Source organism: Anguilla anguilla, chromosome 8 (assembly GCF_013347855.1).
Source record: "Anguilla anguilla isolate fAngAng1 chromosome 8, fAngAng1.pri, whole genome shotgun sequence".
NCBI classification, from domain to species: Eukaryota; Metazoa; Chordata; class Actinopteri; order Anguilliformes; family Anguillidae; genus Anguilla; species Anguilla anguilla.
In genome coordinates, this window is record NC_049208.1 from 16,720,596 (window position 1) to 16,740,248 (window position 19,653).

Consider the following 19,653-nt stretch of genomic DNA (forward strand, 5'->3'; position numbering starts at 1 on the left):
TGTTCCAGGCCACAGATATGTGGCTTCCCCTCAAAAATTCCCAGGTCGTGAGGGACGGAATTTTGTAACGAGTCTGAATCCCATGTGTGGAATTGAAACGTACTCTGATCCGCAGATAACTACATTCCGAGCAGCAACCCCTGCTTGTAAGTAAGTGATCTGGATCTGGAGTTAATTACCTGCAAGCTGTTTCTGCTGAGCAAGTTTAGGAAGACAGAGCACATGGTCTCCTGACCAGGGAAAGCAGCGTTACTACTGTATCTTTCTCGCCTCCTGATTTCTCAGGCTCACTAATACACAGACTGAATTCAGAAGCCAGAGTGTTCACAAAAATAGCTCTTCCAGCTACAATTAATAGGTACAGACATCTGGTCCATCGACCCATTGTTACTTGTCGTGCGACTTGTGTATGTTTATTAAATGGTATATTAATTCATTGTCAAAATTAGCAGTGATATAAAAAGGAAACAGAACATCTGTTAATAATATATTCTGAATGTACATTTCCACTAAAGCTGTGGTAAACAAAGAAAGGAGGCACAGCATGCAGCTTGGTGACCGGTGTGTGCCCTGATTGCATTCAAATGCAATAAAAAGAAAGCAATATGATTTAGAAATAAAATGGGGGTTGTTCATGTGCTTCCACATATTTATATATATGTGTGTGTGTGTGTGTGTGTGTGTATAGAATATATATGTATGTATATCTTTCTGTGTGTCTCCCTTTCTCTCTTTTTTCTGTCTGTCTGTTCTCTGTGGTTCTTGGTCTCAAACAGACACAAACACGCACGCACACACAGACGGGAGGCCTGTATCTGAGTTTCCCCTTGTTAGGCTGTGAACTGACACGCCGGCCTGTTTGTAAGGCTGTGTCCTGCCATTGCCTTTAATTGCCCTCATTTTGCCAGCAGAGGCTGCAGCCTTGTAAAGCAGCCTAATTAAGTGGGGCACATGTTTCCTGGCCTGTCATATGGGAGATATGGCCAGTCACATCTGTGTCTGCTTTTCTTTCTCTCTGGCTGAGATTGGTACATTCTTACACAGATAAAGCCGTAGGTATTTATTGGTTTGTTTGCTGATTTGTCCTTAGGGCATGGCTGTTGGTTTAGTCTCTCTATCCACACACTGACGTTAAATGCAATGTAATAGAATGACTGATCATGCATCTAAAATGAAATTAACAGTACAATCGCTAAAAAAGCAGAGTGCTATTCATTACAGTGACATGCACAACACATTTGATATACCCATGTGAAAAAATAGTATACTCAGAATAATGTAATATAATATAATAATTATATGAACCTTAATTATTCTTCAAGTATTTGAAGTATAAAATGGTATACTTCAGCACACTATTTTAACGCATGGGTAGAAACCGGCTGCAGACAGTAAAGAGTAAGATGAGTACATATGACGAGTGCATGCATTTTGGCATCTAAAAGCAACAATAAAGCTATTAATATTCTAGCTGCAGAGGTTGAATCAAAGCGCTATGGGTTTGGAATCCTTGATTGCGCTCCCTGTGTTTGTTTGACTTCACAAAACACATCAAGTATATTTGCATCATGGCCTCTACCTGAGTTATGGAAAAAAGATCTTACATTTTCTATGGGGAATGTGGCAAATGATAAATCTGATGCAAAGGCGGTTTGTTTGTTCTGACAGTCGTAATGCTGCACATTGCTGGAGAGTGTTATTGTGTGCAGATGAAATAATTGTGTCAAATTCAATTCCAGAGATTCCGATATTATTTTCCAGTGCTGTTCAATGTTAATAACGAAATGTAGCGATCTTAGCAAGTTTGAACAAGTGAAATCTAATGAAGGTCTCTGGGGCATTACATCCACATCTTGTACATCTTGTTTTTTTGGGCAACATGGTGTTTTGATAAAGTAGATTTCTGGAAGGAAGATCCACAACTCGGAGGGTGGTTAATCTGATGCTTTGGAATTCATTTGGAATTTCTAGCAGCAGGAAAGACGTGCACTGCGGCCTTTGGATTCGGTGCTGGGAAAACATACAGCCACAGGCGCACCTGGCACTCCCACCTCAGATTCACTAGCCCCTAGCCCCCCCTCCTCCCCCTTGTGTTTTTTTTCTATTGTCGTTTCTCATCGAAATCACTGCAGGTCACGCACGGTGAGAGAATCAGGAAATGAAGGCTATGGAGATCAAAGTGGAGAAGGAAAGGGTTTGAGATATAACTGCTGTCTTATCTTGGTCATTTTGCGTGTGAATGTGTGATCATTTTTAGCAGTTTAATATTAGCATATACTGTATAACATGTTATACGTGTTTAAACCTGTACAAATTCTGTCTCCTGTCCCTACCGTTTAAGGACCGAAGGAGCAAATTTTCTGGCTAATATATGAACAGAATACTGTACAAACTGCACGTGGATCCACTTAAAAGACGCGCAGCCTTTGGAAAAGTGATTGGCGGGGTGTGATAATTCATGCAGGCCTTTGAAACCAGTAAATTTCCTGATGTGTGATGGAGAAATACTTAGATGTGTGGGCGGCGAGTCACGCGGTATTCTAACGACCTGGGCTTTCCACATTTTTACTCCGATGAGAGCTACGCGGTCAGCTGCACAGCTGAAGCATTGTCCTCTGACGCTGGTCCAGGGAATGAGGTCCACATTCCAGGTCTGGTGGGAGTCACTCAAGCTGGGGGTGCCCAGCTGTATGAGTCATGCTTCTGAGGGTCACGCTGACGCACCCCAAATTTACAAGTGTGCACCTTGCACCACATCCCCCCCCCTCTCTGGAGGGTCCGATGTGTCTTTACAATCACCCGTCCAGCTGAAGCCCCCTCCCCCCTTTATTCTCTCAACTCCCCCACCTCAAAACAAGGAGGAATACCAAGATGTTAAGACAGATAAAATAAGCGATGCAAACTCAGTCTTATTTGTTCCTTGCGGACGATGGGTAAACTTAATTTATTTAACGTATGTCGTTTCACCAAATCAAATCTGCTGTCCTTGGCCGAATAGCGTGTGGAAGTGTTTGAGTAGTTGTGGGTTTATCAGATTCCCTCTATGTGCTTTCTGTCTTGAGCCCAACGTAATGCCCAGATACCATTAATCTCCCCAAGGAAAGGTACTCCTCTCTTATTGGATTTGTGCTTTTTCGCTTGGCTTCCCTGGGCTACATGTTCTGGGAAATGATATCATGAAGCTGTACATTCTCTTGAAATATTTTTGTGCCTGGCCTGTGGAAAGCACATTTGAATTAGGGTGTACCGAGTGTTCTTGCTCGTTTTCAAGGAATTGATAAATTAATTTGTGGGGTTTTTTGTAACTCAGATTAGACGGAAAACAATATGTTGCCTGGTACATTAAATAGAACCCTTTCCACTTATGACGGCCTTCATTTATGATCACTCAAGTCTGCATTGGTTGGGAACGTTAAACTGTAATGTCTTAATTCTGTTCCGTAATCTTGTGCTGGTGAAGTTCTTTTCAGTTGGTCTGAATAGCAGAGGGTCCAGCAGTAATTAAACACTGGTGCTCTTTTCACCAGTTCAAAGTAGGGCACGCCGGAATATTTTTTGATTCATTCATTTCATTGTACAGTACATGTTTCCCTAGTCCTCATTTGAATGCGGGGATTAAGATATTAGCCTATACTGTTATGTGTAGCAAACTCCCACAGTAAGGCAAAGTAAATAGCCTACCCCTTTTCGTGCTTTCCATTTACACAGCTGGGTAGTTCACCTGAAGTTGCATACCAACTTTGTCCTATTACAGGTTCAAATCCAGAACCTTCTGACCACAGCTATAGCACTACACATTACCACTACACAACATTGTTTCCAGTATGCAATCCAGATACTTCTGGAAATCTGCCTTATTTTTTCCTTTATATCTTGATGCTGGCTCTGATTTTGGAATTCATTACCTGTGCTTGCAGTTAGTATTAGGAATTATAAACTGGAAATACCTCCTCCCCTGTGGTTTTGAAAACAGATTGCTGTTAGCTGTTCAGTCACTCGAGTATTAGCTTGCTGTGTTCTTCTTGTTTCAGATTCTTTTTCACTGCAGATTCTCCCAGAGGAGCTCTGTGAGATTGAAAGTATTTGTTTGCCATACCATGTAATATATTTTTTCAGTGGAATAAAGCTCCACTCATTATCTTTGGATTCATGGTCATCTTTGGATTCATTTGACATATAATTTGCTTGGATGCCACAGACCTGCCATACAAATCGCATAAGTGAGGTGTCCAGGGGTGTGCTGCCCATTTATATTGTAGTTTTCCCATACAATAAAGGGAACAATGAATGAAGCACAGGGAGAAAAAAAAAAAAAAGGTTTTGTTCACTTGAAAACAAGGCTTAGAGTCAACTAGATAATGGGTGTGTCAATGTGATTTGTGACCCAGATATGTACTCCAATCACGTATGTTCATGTATAGACTGGCAGCAGTGCTGTCATATTAAAATGAAGTGCAAATAACTTCCAGGTTTTCGATGTGAAATGGTTTTCCATTTCCTTTTAAAAAGTCCTGATGACAGATCCCTCCAAAAGTAGTTATATGGGCATTGTAGTTATAAGATCCTTAGTATTTACTGAAATACTTAACTAAATAAATGTTTTGTGTTTCTCCATGCGAAAAAGTCTACACCATCACTGTTCAAACCAGTTCTGCCCTGCTTAAGAATCAGATCATCAGTCCTCCTTGTAAAAGCCTACAATAAATGTATTCTCTCTGCAGGCTATGACCAAGAAGTCATTTGTCTCTTATCGATTTCATGGCTTTGGTTCTCCTCAAATCATGACCCAATCCCCCTAATTCTCATGTAGTGCAGTTTGGAAAATCAGCTCTGACACCTCTTGCCTCGAGCCTGGCTTTACTTAGCCCGCGCGTACCTGTTTGTTATGCGGCAAAGTCCACTCGTTCCCCCTTGATTGATTTTTCCGCACAGCCTCTGAAGGCACGATAGCGGGAGAACTCCCTCTTTAAGTCTCTCCTGATGTTTTTAAGATATATGAAGTGACCCGTTTGAGAGATGTCCGGGTGATGGCGTAGGCGGAGTCTGAAGTAGGGGGAATTGGAGCAATCCCACATCTATTGATTTCCTCTGATGGACGTCTCTTGGCAGGCAAACTCATCAGATCTGTGTAGATACCTTTTTTATTGGCACAGGGCACTGTGGGGAATCTTGGATTCGTTCACTTGAGTGTTTAATAGAGAACCACAACCCTACTGTCTGATGCCTCCAATACTGTGGACAAGTGCAGCATTTTAAAATTGAGCGATCGATAAGACTTGAAAGTTGTGACTGGCGTGTTTAATCAAAACTGTTCAGAAGACTACCCTATAATGTATGGCCTTTTTGAAATTCAATTTTAAAATCTTTCATGGCCGTGGCTGGAACAGGTTTGACAGCTGACCGTTGGTCAGTCCAAAGCAAGAGTGAGCAACTTTTCATGGGAACTGAAGTCTTTGGCAGGAGTTTGATGCGCACTTGAGAAGATGTCTGGAACACATAGAGTAATCATTCAGCAGTTGTGTTTTTCATTTATATCTAGTTTGATTTTATGTTTTCAAGGAAAGAGAGGTCAGTTGTTGTTTGAGAATAAACACCCTGGTGTAATGTTTTGTTGGGCATCCTGAGAGAATATCATGTCCAAAAGCATATTTACAGATGTATACTGTATACTAGTTCCTTCTGTTTAGAGTTTACCCATCCTTTCTAGGGTAATCCTATCTCAAACTTGGCTGACAGTATACAGATCTTTATGTTAGTATATGAACAAAGACTACACTAACTGTACCTTGAATTGGGGGGATTGAACAAAACTGCAAAGAATCTCTCCTGATACATTCTTACCAAGGCCCCATTTAGTTGCAGTGCAGTTGGTCTACATTCAGTTTTATTTGTGTGCTTTTTCAGGTAATTCCTAAGCTTTTTTAGTGCACTGTACTCGCATTGCATCTCCCAATTTTGAATGGTGCATGATTTAAATGAATTTAAACCTTCTGCTGCTGCCTTTTGTCATTATGTGGAAGGGAAACTTGTGGTTTGGAATGCGCGAACACCACAGCCACTCACAGAGGAGATTTGATGAATGCTGACGGGGGTCATGTACTGAGAGACCAGATCAGGTCCTTTGAGGTGAACAGATTGAAGCAGTCTCATCAAAAGGATGCAAAGTGTGTGACTCCTTCCTCCTGCAGCCAGTATAATAAGCAGGCCTCTGGTTTGGAAGAAGGAATATAAACGCTCCCTCTGGCCTGAGGTGCACTTTGTGAGCAGTTCCGGATATCTCAGACAGGGACGTCGCAGATGGTTGGCTTTAACGGTGGTTACTTTCAACTTTGCTGGCATTTTTTATTTGACTTTTTCTGTTCAGCTGTCCTCAAGGCTGTGGCCTGATGTAAGGAGGGAACAGGAGCCAGGAACATTTTTTTGACGAGGTCCAATCAGGAACTGAAACAAATTCAAAAACCTCAGAAACATGGCTCCCACCGTTTCAAATACATAGTTTGGAAACTATGGGCTGTTTATGGAGTTATAAAGTAATTTGTGGAGATATAAATGCATGCTGATGTTCCCGTGCACAACATTGCTCCAGCTCCTGCTAACTGCCAAAGCTAATGAATGTATGCTTCATTGTTTTTTATTAGTTCGGAATGTATTCAGACTCATAGCATGATTGGACAGTACTGGCAGTGAGCAAATGCTGTTTGCATGTTGAGTGTTTGAGGGTTTTAAAAAAAACGAAAACATTTCCCTCAGTGTCAGATTCCTCCAGCAATAACTATATGATTGTAATAGTTGTACAATCCTTAGTTTTTACCAAAATAGTTAAATTAATAAACGTTTCCTGTGCAACTGCAGTTCTTGCCTATTAAGTAATGACTTACTTGAAGTTGTAGGTACTTTTCACATTATGGTAAACACGTTCAAATTCCCCAAAAACGGGTACTCAGCCAGGGTGATCTTTACATTTGTGTGATGCAGGTTAAGGATCAAAACAATGCTGTGCTGCAGTCTGTATGCAGAGGAGTCTGTCTACAACATCATCGATTCAGCCGTACTCAAAACGTCAATCCTCCTTGCGCAGTCCTCATGTAATAAATTCATGCCCTGAGTAAGAACTCATTTGTCTCTTATTGATTTCATGGCTTTGGTTCCCCTCAAATCATCACCCAGTCTCCCTACAATGTTTGTGTAATGCAGATTCGCAAATCAACGGCATCTAGGTGTGGTGATGTATATCCATCAGCTGTTTCCATGGAATTGGCAAATACTGAAAATAAGCCTTGTATTTTGATTTAGACCTTGGACATACAGTGCTCTTCTGTTATTTTCTCTTCTTGTGTGTTTTATGCGCTGTGATGCAGATCTCTTCACAGCCACATTCTAGCACAACAAATGCTCATTGTGACAACAGGGGAATATTTCATGAAATAATCAGTTCCTGGTCAATTCACTTTGATTCACATCGAAAGTGTTTTTTACCACTTTGTGCTATATAATTTTATTTCATTAAATGACCTGTTTATGTCCACTATAGTCTGAACCATAAGGTGAATAGAATCTTTATGTGTACCGGAAGTGACTTTATGGAAACAGTAAAACGTATACGGTGATGGGGAGAAGTAAACGTGTTATCAGTTCATATTTCGCTATTCGTCAAGGCAGCACTATCGGCGCGCATCACGACAGGGAAGGCTTGCCAAAAACGGCAGAAGCGACTCTAAAACGGAGGCCTTTCAGCCCTCCAGGCCGCTTCACGAGAAATGGGAAGATTGCGGAGTTTGCCTCTCTGGGGAGAATTGCTTTTTTGATTGAGCATTTTTTGAAATGGCATCTTTCATTAGGCCTGTGCCAGTGTTTTATTATCTGTCCTTCTGGGATAAATAATACACGCAGGGGGAGTCCTGATTGAGCACGCTGCTCTGAACGAGCCTTAATTCTGACATTTACATGCAGGTGGGGAGACTCGAATGAAACTCTGATTCACTCTTATGACATTATTTTTGCTTTGTTTACATTTTCATGGGCAGTGAAAAGACATACAGTGATTTAAGCCAGAAAGAGAGTGTGTGTGTGTGTGTGCGTGTGTGTGTGTGCGTGCGTACGTATGTGTATGTGCATGTACATGTGTGTCTGTCTGTGTACTGCTCAGAATGCTAATCCTCTTAAGAGCAGCATAAGGTAAAGGGAGTTTATATGGGAAGTTATAACATTTAAATTCTGTTACTGTGAATGGTCAAGATAACCATCAGTGGTTGGTGACATCAGGTCAGGTTGCTCGGTGATTATGCCTAATATTTTGTTCATGTATTATAAAACATGTTTTTAGATGGAAAGATAAATCCTCGGCTTGTGTACCGGCCAGCTGCAGCCTTGTTTCTTGTACCCTTCTCTTTCTGGGTCGGGCGTGTTGGGGAGATCGCCTGAGTCCCCTTTAAGTTTGTAACATGAATTTGACTGCAGGTGGGATTTGGCCATGCTCAGCCCCACATTGGGTGCCAAACTCATGTAAAATGAACACATTTTAAATGTGTCCCCCAAAATCCTTATCCACTATATTAATTTGAAAGAGACGTGGTGTTATTCAATAGACAAAACGCTAAGGCATTGATATTCTGGGGCAGAACTTTCAGAGGCATTAATTAAAGGGAATTGAGGAACACTTTTAAAAACACACTGCAAATTGCTCCCCAGTGCCAAATGTTTCAGAAACATTTAGTGTGCTGCATTAATGGGTATGTGTGGCAGGGGTTTATTTGTGCTTTAAAAACTGAAAGCAGAGTGTTCACTAAAAATGACCAATAGTTACGGTGGTGTTATTGTCTCAAATACCATTAAATAAATAATTTGAACCTTACACGAGTGAAATAAGATTCACAAATATTTTATTATATCTCATTTTCTATTTTACAAACTAAATGATTGGTTCACAAATCTCTCCCGAACAGATAAATGTAATAACACATTTTGGCCATTCATTGGATAATGGCATGTGTGGAATCACTTTCGTTCATTTGTGGATTTTTGAGACGTTCCTCACTTCAAGATAACTAAAGGCGTTCACTAAAGGATGCCTTAAAATCTGCTTGGCTGGAGTACACTCTGGAGGGGTGGGGGGGGGGGACCTATTTGCAGATAAATTTGCACATACACTGGTAAATCTTGTCCCAAAAAGATGTCAGTTCCTGAGGGAATTAGGAGCCTCAGACGAGGAGATGTAGTGGGGGCAGGATGCAGTTTGCCATGCTGAAACGGGCTATGTGCACTTCAGCCTTCTTGATTATTTGCTTAGAATCAGGTGTGTCTAACCTTCCCAAGCATCACTTAATCAGTTCCAAAACACAACAGTTTTCTTTTTTCATGGTTTAATCCTCTTAATGTGGCAAGAGGGCTTGATTTCCCAACGGAATAGGCCTCACATGACATTTTCCCTTTTGAAATAATCCTGTCGAGTTTTAATGCTGATAAGACTGCTTCTGAAACACTGAACTTGTCCCAGCAAGAAGCATTGCTGCTGGTACTGCGTATGTGCTAAAACATGAGAAGCATTCCTAAATGCTTTGCAGATCATTGTCTCTCTCTCTCTGGTTAATGGTTTTGGGAACCGTGTGATGCATCACAGTACAAATAAATGCAATGAACATTCAGGAGTTTATTCATTCATTGACAGCAGTGAACTGCATAAAATACCAGTCAATAACATCATGTTGAATCTTGTTACGTGGAAGTATTGTGAACAGTGTAATACCCTTCTATATCCATAACTCCGTTAAGGACAAAGAATTGTAACATTTAGAATACTGGCTTTTTTGCTGTCCAGGATGGCTGCAATGTTATGGATGTATGCATGTCAGTGCCCTGGATCAATATTTTTCTTTAACATTTGATGCAAGCCTCCGTTTTTTCGTCATTCACACAGTTTGCCAGATTAAATTTGGCAACAGCTGAACACGCAGAACTGTTTGTTGTGAAAAGAGTGAACATTTGCTTTTAATTGTGATTCAAAATCAGGGACAGATGTTGATTAAATCCCAGAATGCAATATGTCAGCCCTATTCCCATGATTCTCCAGTACACGTCCCTTGCAAGAAAACAAAACAACTCTTTTCAAGATTTATATTGTGTGCTCTCCAATGCATGCTATTTTTCCGTGGGCTCTGTTTAATGTCCACCCCTGGTCATAGGTAATACTCTATTTTTCTGTCAAGTCATGCATTGCAATCCGCATGGATTGGAAAATAATGGTTCCATCAGACTGACTAGAGGTTTCTCTGTTCATCCCATAAAAGAAGAAGCACAAAGATTCCTTTCATGAATAACTGGCACCCTGGGTGCCAAAGAATTTTCAATTACAGTATCATTAAAATTACTGAGAAAAATCTATTAAATGAAAACATCCTCTTCATGAATTTTTTTGCCAATTAATTTAGACTTTGAGTTAGATAAAAGCATCCATTTTAAAACTTCATACGGGCCTAGTGAATTGGTCCCCCTATTTTGAAATTTCATAAGAAATTCCTTCATGTGCAGCTGTGTACCATGCTTTCATATTAAGACCCTTAGGCTTAATCAAGTTTTTTAGGTTCGGTTTTCATAGATATGTCATACACAGTGACTGACGCACTAACACCATTGTCGTAGGAATGTATTAAGGGCCTTCAGGCTCATGAAATATAAATTAATTAATATTTAATATTTAATATTTAATTAATTGTTAACAGGATTTCACGTGACCGATTCCCCCTCTGTCTTATGCAGCTGATAGTGGAGAAGACGGCTGACTACCCTTCCACAGAGTTCTCGCTGGTGGAGGATGTTTCTCTCCACTTCACGTGTTTGATGGACAGACTGAACGAGCAGCGTCTGTTTCAGCCTGCGCTTTGCGACGTGGACATCGTGTTAGTGCGCCAGAAGAACACCTTCCAGGCCCACAAGGGGGTGCTAGCGGCCTACAGCCAGTTCTTCCACTCGCTCTTCACCCAGAACAAGCAGCTCCAGCGCGTGGAGCTGTCGCTGGAGTCCCTCACCTCACAGGGCCTGCAGCAGATCCTCAACTTCATCTACACCTCCAAGCTGCTGGTCAACGCCCGCAACGTGCAGGACGTGCTCAACGCCGCCGCCGTGCTCCAGATGAGCGACATCGCCGCCTCCTGCCAGGAGCTCATCAGGAACCGGTCTCTGGGCATCGCCGTGGACGCCGCCTCCGCGCAGGACGGGCGGGGTGGCGCTGTCTCCGCCCAGTTTTACCGGGAGGTGAAGCAGGAGGCGGACCCAGCCCACGCTAAGATCTACGCTCGCGAGGGCAGCAGCCCGTACTCTGTGCGGGTGGAGGACGGGACGGGGAAGTCCCATCCCAGCGTTCAGATAAAGCAGTACTTTAAGGAGGAGGGGGGGCAGGGCGGGGCCGGGAGCCTGTGCAAGATGGATGGCAAAGCTGGGGAGTCCGAGAACTCGGACGGCCGAGCCTCCTTCAACCAGGAGCAGATAATCGTGGAGGTGAACCTCAACAACCAGACGCTCAACGTGTCGAAGGGCAGTGAGGGAAAGCCCTCCTCCACCGAGGCCACAGGCTTACTGGGCAGCAGGTGCGGCGAGGGCCAGGACGCAGGGGACGAGGAGGAAGGCAGAGGTGAGGAGGAGGAGGAAGATGAAGAGGAGGAGGAAAACGAGGAGGATGATGAAGATGCAGACATCAGGGAGGAGGAGGACCTAAGCGAGGAGGAAGAGTTGGGCGACAGCAGCGAGGAGGACGAAGAGGAGGTGCCACACGAGGAGATCCACAACATTCCCGAGCTGAAGAAGCTGGAGCGGACTCGGCGGCAGACTAGGGCCTCCGGGGGCACCATGGCGACGGTCTCCGTGCACCAGGCCCTGAGCATGGTCAGGAGGGTCAACAAGGGCCGGGGACGCCACAAGAGGAAGAGGCAGGACAGCGTGGGGCAGAAGGTGAAGCTGGAGGAAAAACAGACCTTCCCCTGCATGAAGTGCCCACGCATCTTCAACAACCGCTGGTACCTGGAGAAGCACATGAACGTCACGCACAACCGCATGCAGATCTGCGACAAGTGCGGCAAGCGCTTCCTGCTGGAGAGCGAGCTGCTTCTGCATCACCAGACCAACTGCGAGAAGAGCATTCAGGTAAGGCCTGGGGGAGGAGGGGCAGGGAGGGGCAGGTGCCTGTGCAAGATGGAGGACGAAGCTGCACATATATTAATATGTTAATATTATGTTAATGTTAATGGATAAAATAATGAGGGGTAAAATTGTGAATTTGAATTTCACCAAATTGGAATTACTGAGGTGGAAAATTTTCTGAAATCCCTTCCTGTGAATAAGCCACCAGGAACAGATATGCTTGAATGCACAACATAGCAACCAGTGTTGCTTCAAGCCAGTGTTGAATTGTTTCTACATTGAAAAGATGCTCTCATCCAGAGTCACATGCACAGCTTACATTCTCGACATGTGATCCACTTGGATCCACAGCTGGATATTTACTAAATCCATTCAGGTTAGCTGCCTTGCTTAAGGGTACAACGGCAGCACCCCACCTGGCAATCCAACCTACAACTTTGCAGTTGCAAGGAGTTGCAAGTTCCCATATCATTATGCTGCAGCACTCTCCATGAAAACACATGTGGATGTGGAAGAAATGGCACAAGCCTGGAATTAAAATAATATAGGTTAGCCATCTTCTTTGATTGTCCGTGGTGTCCTGCAAGGGCTTCATCACTAATCTGGTCAGACTGTCATTAATGGCTATTTCTCACAAAATTGCCTTCCAAGTAAATGTTTTGAATGCTAATGAGCATATATATATATAATCTGCACTCCCGCCTCTTTCAGAGGGCAGGAATCTTGCTGCTCTTCCAGTCACACACTGTTTATCCATTTGTATGTTTCTATTTTGGGAAGTTGCAAAGCTGATCTGGAAGTAATGTGCCATCTCATATTAATCACCTTGACATTTGGAATGCATCCCCTAATATTCTAATCTAGCTGTTCACGAAGGTGTGGGGGCAAGGCTTCATCTATCAGGACACCTTATCGCATAATCCTAAATACAATGTAAGACGAATAAGGGGATCTGGTGAAATTTCATTGCTTTTTATTTTCTGTTTGTCTTCTATAGCAACATCTCAGTTATATTGATGGCACAATTTAGCAAGGATGTGCATGCACATTTTTATATTTTTTCTAATAATTCTGAAAACAAAACAAAACCAATTCCTTTCAGATAAAGCATGATATTTCTAAATATGAGAGCTGGAGGTCTGACATGATGGGTCAGTTCTGTATGGTTATTAACATGGAAGACTTATGATTGACAGACCACTAAATAGCTGCCCGATTGAGTAAAATGTAGATGCCATCTTAATTCTGCAATAAACATGGTCTTCAAATGATCAATACCAAATCCTGCTATAATGGGCAATATAAGAACATTATTCCTTTCAGGGTGAAAAAACTCATTTAAAATCTCAACCGAATAAAATAGCCTTGTTATCATGGTATGTTTTCTTTTGTTTTTTATATATCTATTTCAAAAGATCATTTGAGTTTTTGATTGGAAATTGTAATAGTACTTTGACCTGCGATTGGCCAGTCAAGTCTCCACCTGCATATGGTCAATAGGAAACATCTGATCAAAGCAGTGTTGCTTCCGGTGTGAATTTTGTCATTTGCAAATTTTTTAACTGTTATTGTAAGAATAAGATTTGCAACACAAATCCGCTTAATGGCGAGTGAAAAATGAAATCAGCCTGAAATGGTTATATTGTGGCTTTAAAGCACCATGTTGCTTGGAACAGCTGGAAGTCTAAAATAGACTAAATTAAGGCTGGCAAGAGTTGCTTTTTCCCTTTTATCTCTTTCAAGCATCCAGGCTCTTCCTGTGAAAATGGTACTAATTAGTCTCAGCGAGATGCACAGCATCAAATTACAAAGCATTCAAGGATCCCTGCACGTCTCTTATTGTTCATTTGGTTCCACTCTGCAGTGAAGAGCATGCCAAAAGAAGCCTGCTCGGGCGTTCCTCTGGTAGAAGTCTGAGGTCCGTTCCTGGTCACAGAGCACAGAGACATGAGAAGTGGCCTCGTAGCTGGCGCGGCGGGGGCGTTTGTGTGGAGAATATTGTGTGAAGACGAGCGGCCATATGCCGAAGCTGTGGGCGGTTATGAGCTTATTGTTTTAAGGCTGGCAGCTCGCACGCTGGCCGGCACCTGCTGAGTTTGTTTTTCTGCATTACAGTCTTAAAATATTTCCCTTTCAGCTTTAAGACGCTTTCTGGGAAGTGCGAATATGCTGAAGATGATATGCATATCCACAGGGGATAGAAATAGATGTCTTATTTTCCAACTCAGTTAAAAACCATATATGACATACGGGTTTGCAAATGTGACTGAGATCATGGACTTTTTTTTATATTCATGCACCGCCTCATAAACTGTATTTCTAAACATAGATACCACAATCCTGGCAGTATATGGTCCAGTTATGCATAAAAAATATAAATGTTGTCATAATGGATTAAAAATAGCCATTGGATGTCAGAACAGGAATCTCAATGCCAAGGCACTTTGGCATGTGCTGATTTACATTGAGGCAGCATTCACAATGAAATGCAAAAGATTAGACTCGTTAACTGCTGGTTAACTGCATGATTATAATAATCATAATTACGTGATGACCTTCCAATGGTCAAGAACTGTGGCCTCTCCAGATATTTACGTGAATGTCACAGAGACATCTGCGTGTCACTGGACCATCTCCCATGCAGAATTGTTCCAGGCTTTGTCTTGTGTTAATTCTTAATGGATGCTGACAGTTATGCTTTGGAATTTTATGCTCTGCTCATTATGCTTTGGGAAACCTACAACTCGGTACTAAAGCACTTCAAGACAAGCTGGGTAACTTTCCAGAGCATTCTACACAACACTGAGGCAGTTTACATTTGGCCTGTCTCTCATGGAGGCCAAACGAATTTGTGTAATGAATGCATTTCAGTCATTGTATAACCAGTACTGTTATACAGCCTTTAAACAGTTTTTTTTCCTAAAGAAACTTTATTGAATTGAATGCTGCACAGGAGCTCCCAAGTGGCATATTTTGCAGAATTATTTATGTTTACTGCAGTGATGCACTGATAGTGCATTCCATATTGGGACGAGAGCAAAAATGTTGTTCATTTTAAAATGGTAAAAAGGAAAGAAAAAATGCATATGCAGTGTCCTCCAAAGATATTCACACCATTGATTAAGAGCAATGACTGTATGAAATAAGTAACATGAATACTGAGCTATATTTTAATTATGAAATATAAGTAAAGTATTAATGATTTGATGGAATCAACCAAAAAAGGTTCTGAAAAAATGTATGTGCACCTTCCCTCTATTGAGTGGTCTTTTATACTGTTTTATGAGATTGCTGAACAGATCTTTGACCACTCCTCCACACAGAATCTTCATATTTTTCCGTTTATACTTGTCGACTACGCTCTTCAGTTTGAAACACTATTTTTCAATCAGGTTTAATTCTGGAGGCTGTGATGGCCATTCGAAAAACAGTTATTTTGTGGTTAGTTGATTCTTAGGTATGCTTGGGATAGTTGTCTTGCTGCAGTATCCATTTGTGGCCACATTTGAGTTTCCTGGCAGAGGGAACCATGTTTTTGGCCAACATGTCTGGGTACTTGCTGGAGTACATGATTCCATTGACCTTAAAAGCCATGGGACTAGTAGAAGCAAAACAGACCCACAACATCAGACACCACATTTCACTGCATATTATGTTATTTTTAACGTAACTGTCCTTCTTCCAGTACAAAATCCATTGATGTGATTGGCCAAAAAAAACTAAATGTTTGTCTCATCTGACCATAGCACCTGGTTCCAATTCAAGTTCCTGTGCCTTTTAGCAAACTCCAGAGGCCTATTTTTGTAGATTGCCCTCAGTGGAGGCTTTTTCTGGCAACCATTCCAAAGCCACTAGTCTCTGCAAACATGAACTGAAAAGAAGTCATTTCCATTTGCTGTAACAGTTTTGTAATATATCTACAGCATGCGAGCTCAAGGTCAACTTTAAAATTGAATATGCTGTTTAGCTTACAGTTTGGTCATTTCACAGTGGAGAAATCTGACATTTCCTTCCACACGAATATCATTTTCTGCTGTGATCGTGTGATATGACTGACTCTATCTATAATGCATGACTGATGAATGGGCACTTGATTTATACTCCTTGCAACAGTCAGAGTTTTCCCAATTTCCATATGTGCTTTCAAATCATATACAAGGGGGCCGTCAACATTTTTAGGCAATTATTTCTTTCATTAAATGTTTAAATTTAATTTTTTTTTATTAAAATGATGTTTTCCACCTCACTTAAATGGTTTGTCCTCATCTTCAGTAGTCCATAAAGCACTGTTAGGAGTTGTCTCTATACAAAGTAAGAGCACTGTGATTTGCAAGTATAATAAACTAAAATGCACAGAGAGAAAAAGAGGCCAGAGAAAACATGGAATTTCGCAGGAAATAGATTTCCAATTCACAAGATTTTAAAATTAGGTTGCATTTGTTGTATTTAGAAAGAGATTTTCATCATGAATACATGTCAGGGTGCTGGACAACTTATGTAATTAAAAAGGCGAGGTGAGGTTATTGTCACACATTTTTTTGTTCCCATTTTAATTCTGGAATTCACCCTGCGTTTGGCTTCAGCTTCTGTCATATGCTGTCTGATCACTTTCAGTGTGTAACCTGTGGCAAGGCCTTCAAAAAGCTGTGGTCGCTCCACGAACACAACAAGATTGTCCACGGCTATGCAGAGAAGAAGTTCTCATGTGAGATCTGTGAGAAGAAGTTCTACACCATGGCCCATGTCCGAAAGCACATGGTTGGTGAGTATGATGCGTAATTCATCATTCATCGCTGTGTGAATGTTGCCTTATGTGGAGCTACATCCTACTTTGGTTGGTATCCCATAGGTTTGGCCAAAAGAATGTTTAGTTCTTATGCTTAAAATTTTTTGGTTTATTTCTGTTACTCCCATTTTGTGAGAAGAGCAGTGTATGAAATTAATTCATGGAAAGATTACACTGTACACTACTGTATTTTGTCCAAAACCTTCATGAACTATGCATAACACTTTTATTAGCATGTCACAATCTGTTCCTTATAAATCCTTCCTAAGCAAATTCTTGGCTTTAGAAGGATAATACAACTCAAGTGAATTTTGTTTTGAAGTGAAGTGCTGAGGCCTTCCTCTCACAGGGCTTTTGATGCGTGATGGTGATGTAAACAGGCCGCTGCTTGCCAAGCGGTCACACAGACACAAAGGACCCATCAGTAAACCTATCCTAGCACTCCAGGGGCCAGAAGTGTAGTACGGTGAGCAGGAGGCTGCAACCATAGGCTGCTTGGTTCAAACCCATGCTTGGGCCACTGCTGATTATTATTCAAAAGGCACCAAATGTTGTTTCTGTGAGAAATTAAAGGTATTTTGTCAGATCAGCCAAATATTTATTAACCTGCATTTTAAGGGACTTTTCATTTACTTAGCAAGAGCTTTATCCAATCAAATAATATCCAGCTAAACACTTTCCTAAGGGTTCATTTGAAAAGCCATTCTGAATGTGCACAGAGAAGTCAAGCCTCAATGATATGCTAAGTACATGCTAAATGATAACTGCAGGGCAAAATATTGATTATTATTCCATTTAGACACCTAAGGCGCCCTTTGCTGTGAATAGGACAATGAAGGTAATCATTTCTGGGTGTTTGAGTCAGTCGTGTGTTACAGAATTTTCAACCCTGGATGTGACTGTCTGGCAAACAAATTATGGTGATAATCATTAATAACATTCAAGATTCACATTTTTTCTGATGAACAGAATAAACTGCAGTTCCCTACATTGAACCTGGCAATATACCTCCAATCCCCCAGCCCCACCTCAATAGATAACCCAGTTCTCTGCAGTGGCTCACACATTAATGTGGTAATTAAATACCTTCATCCTGTATGGAGAGAATTGCCTACAGCCACAGATTGGTTTATTCCTCAGCAACCAATATATTCCACCTGTCCTTGTCTGACCTGAGGATATTATTGTGCCTCTTTAATGTGAAGCTCAAATGCGTTGTCAGTCTCATTTTGCTGTTGTGCAGGCATTGTGATCATATACATGTATAGCACTGGGCACATCTTCATGACTAATGTGCTTTTCCTTTCTTATCATGTGTTTACATTCTCATTTATTATTTACAGTAGGCTACGCTATTAATATTGGTTTGTGCATGAGAAAAATGTAATTACCTTAAAAAAATGGAAAATTATCCTTATCCATCCATTATCCTAAATCTGTTGCTGTCCAAAATGGTATAATGTCTCAGGATATCAAGTTTTGAAATCTGCATGAAATCTGACCTGATGTAACGATTGCTTTCATGAAGATAGCACTGACAGCGGCTAAAGAACATTGTATGGTGTTTCTCTTCTGCAGTTGTTGTTTTGCTAGAAAAAAAATATATACGTGTATCGATATTCAAATGTACACAGTATTTATGTGTTTTTGATATTCATATGTGGAACAAGAAATATGACGAGAGGATGATGTTCAGAAGGCTTGGTTGCTCTCTTCAGTGCCCTTAAATGAGGAACATTCTTCTAATGGCTGTTATATGATCATAGTTGTATTTTACGTTACTATAGTAACTGTCATCACAGTACTCTTAGTATAACGTCACTCGGACCTCATCACCGGCTGGGAAAATTAGGCTTTGTTTACGTTTGATTCATACCTCATCCGAATCTAAAAAGGTTACTTCGGTTGATAGGTTAGCTACATTTCAACTTCAACGAAATGAGTAGGCTATATTTGATAACATCACGTTTGATCCCTGTCAGCCGATGTCAGTAGAAGAATATACGGACAGCGATTGTGTTACTGAGCCCGGTGATCCTATGCTTGTACATTTAATCTCTCAAACTAACGTTACCAACACAAGCGAAAATTTCAAGTCAGTCTTTGCACTTGTTTATCGCGTTGCCTGGCAACAGTGACAGTTGTAGAAACTGTATTTGCGGATCCGTATTAAAAGCAATGCTTTGCTGCATTCTATCGTTTTTAATGCAGTGTTGAACTGTTGCCTAAAACTGGTGCACAAAAGCAATTATCACACTATCATATGTTATGCTGTACGTCAGCACGGATGTGCTGGTTGACGGCACTCTGCTTCTTGCCTGTGAATACAGTAGGCCTACACCCGTGCTCAGGATCACTATAGCATTCTCTTGTGCGATATTGCATAATCATACACAGATTTATGAAAGCCTGAATTCCATTGTATTTATGATTGAAAGAGACTTGAAGAAATGAAAAACGAAGATCGCTTGGGGCAGTTATTGGGATACAGAAAGCAAAAGTCCATCCTCTGAGTATTGATTATTAGCCCCAGCTCAGCCTGATGTTTGAAGCTTAAGTGTCCTTTCTTCTGCCCCCAGCTCACACCAAGGACATGCCTTTCACATGTGAGACATGCGGCAAGTCCTTCAAGCGCAGCATGTCCCTCAAGGTGCATTCCCTGCAGCACTCTGGGGAGAAGCCGTTCAAGTGCGAGGTACTGTTAGATATGGTACCACATATAAACATGGCTATATAAA

General features: G+C 41.4%; 1 protein-coding gene across 1 annotated transcript in view; it reads left to right on the top strand.

Moving 5' to 3' along the window:
• Window positions 1-19,653, top strand: part of LOC118234557 (zinc finger and BTB domain-containing protein 47-like) — a 39,501-nt gene that overhangs the window by 11,492 nt on the left and 8,356 nt on the right. The window contains exons 2-4 of the mRNA XM_035431160.1: window positions 10,753-12,132; window positions 16,744-16,891; window positions 19,495-19,610. Coding sequence (XP_035287051.1) covers window positions 10,753-12,132; window positions 16,744-16,891; window positions 19,495-19,610 — 1,644 coding nt within the window. The remainder of the gene's footprint in view (window positions 1-10,752; window positions 12,133-16,743; window positions 16,892-19,494; window positions 19,611-19,653) is intronic.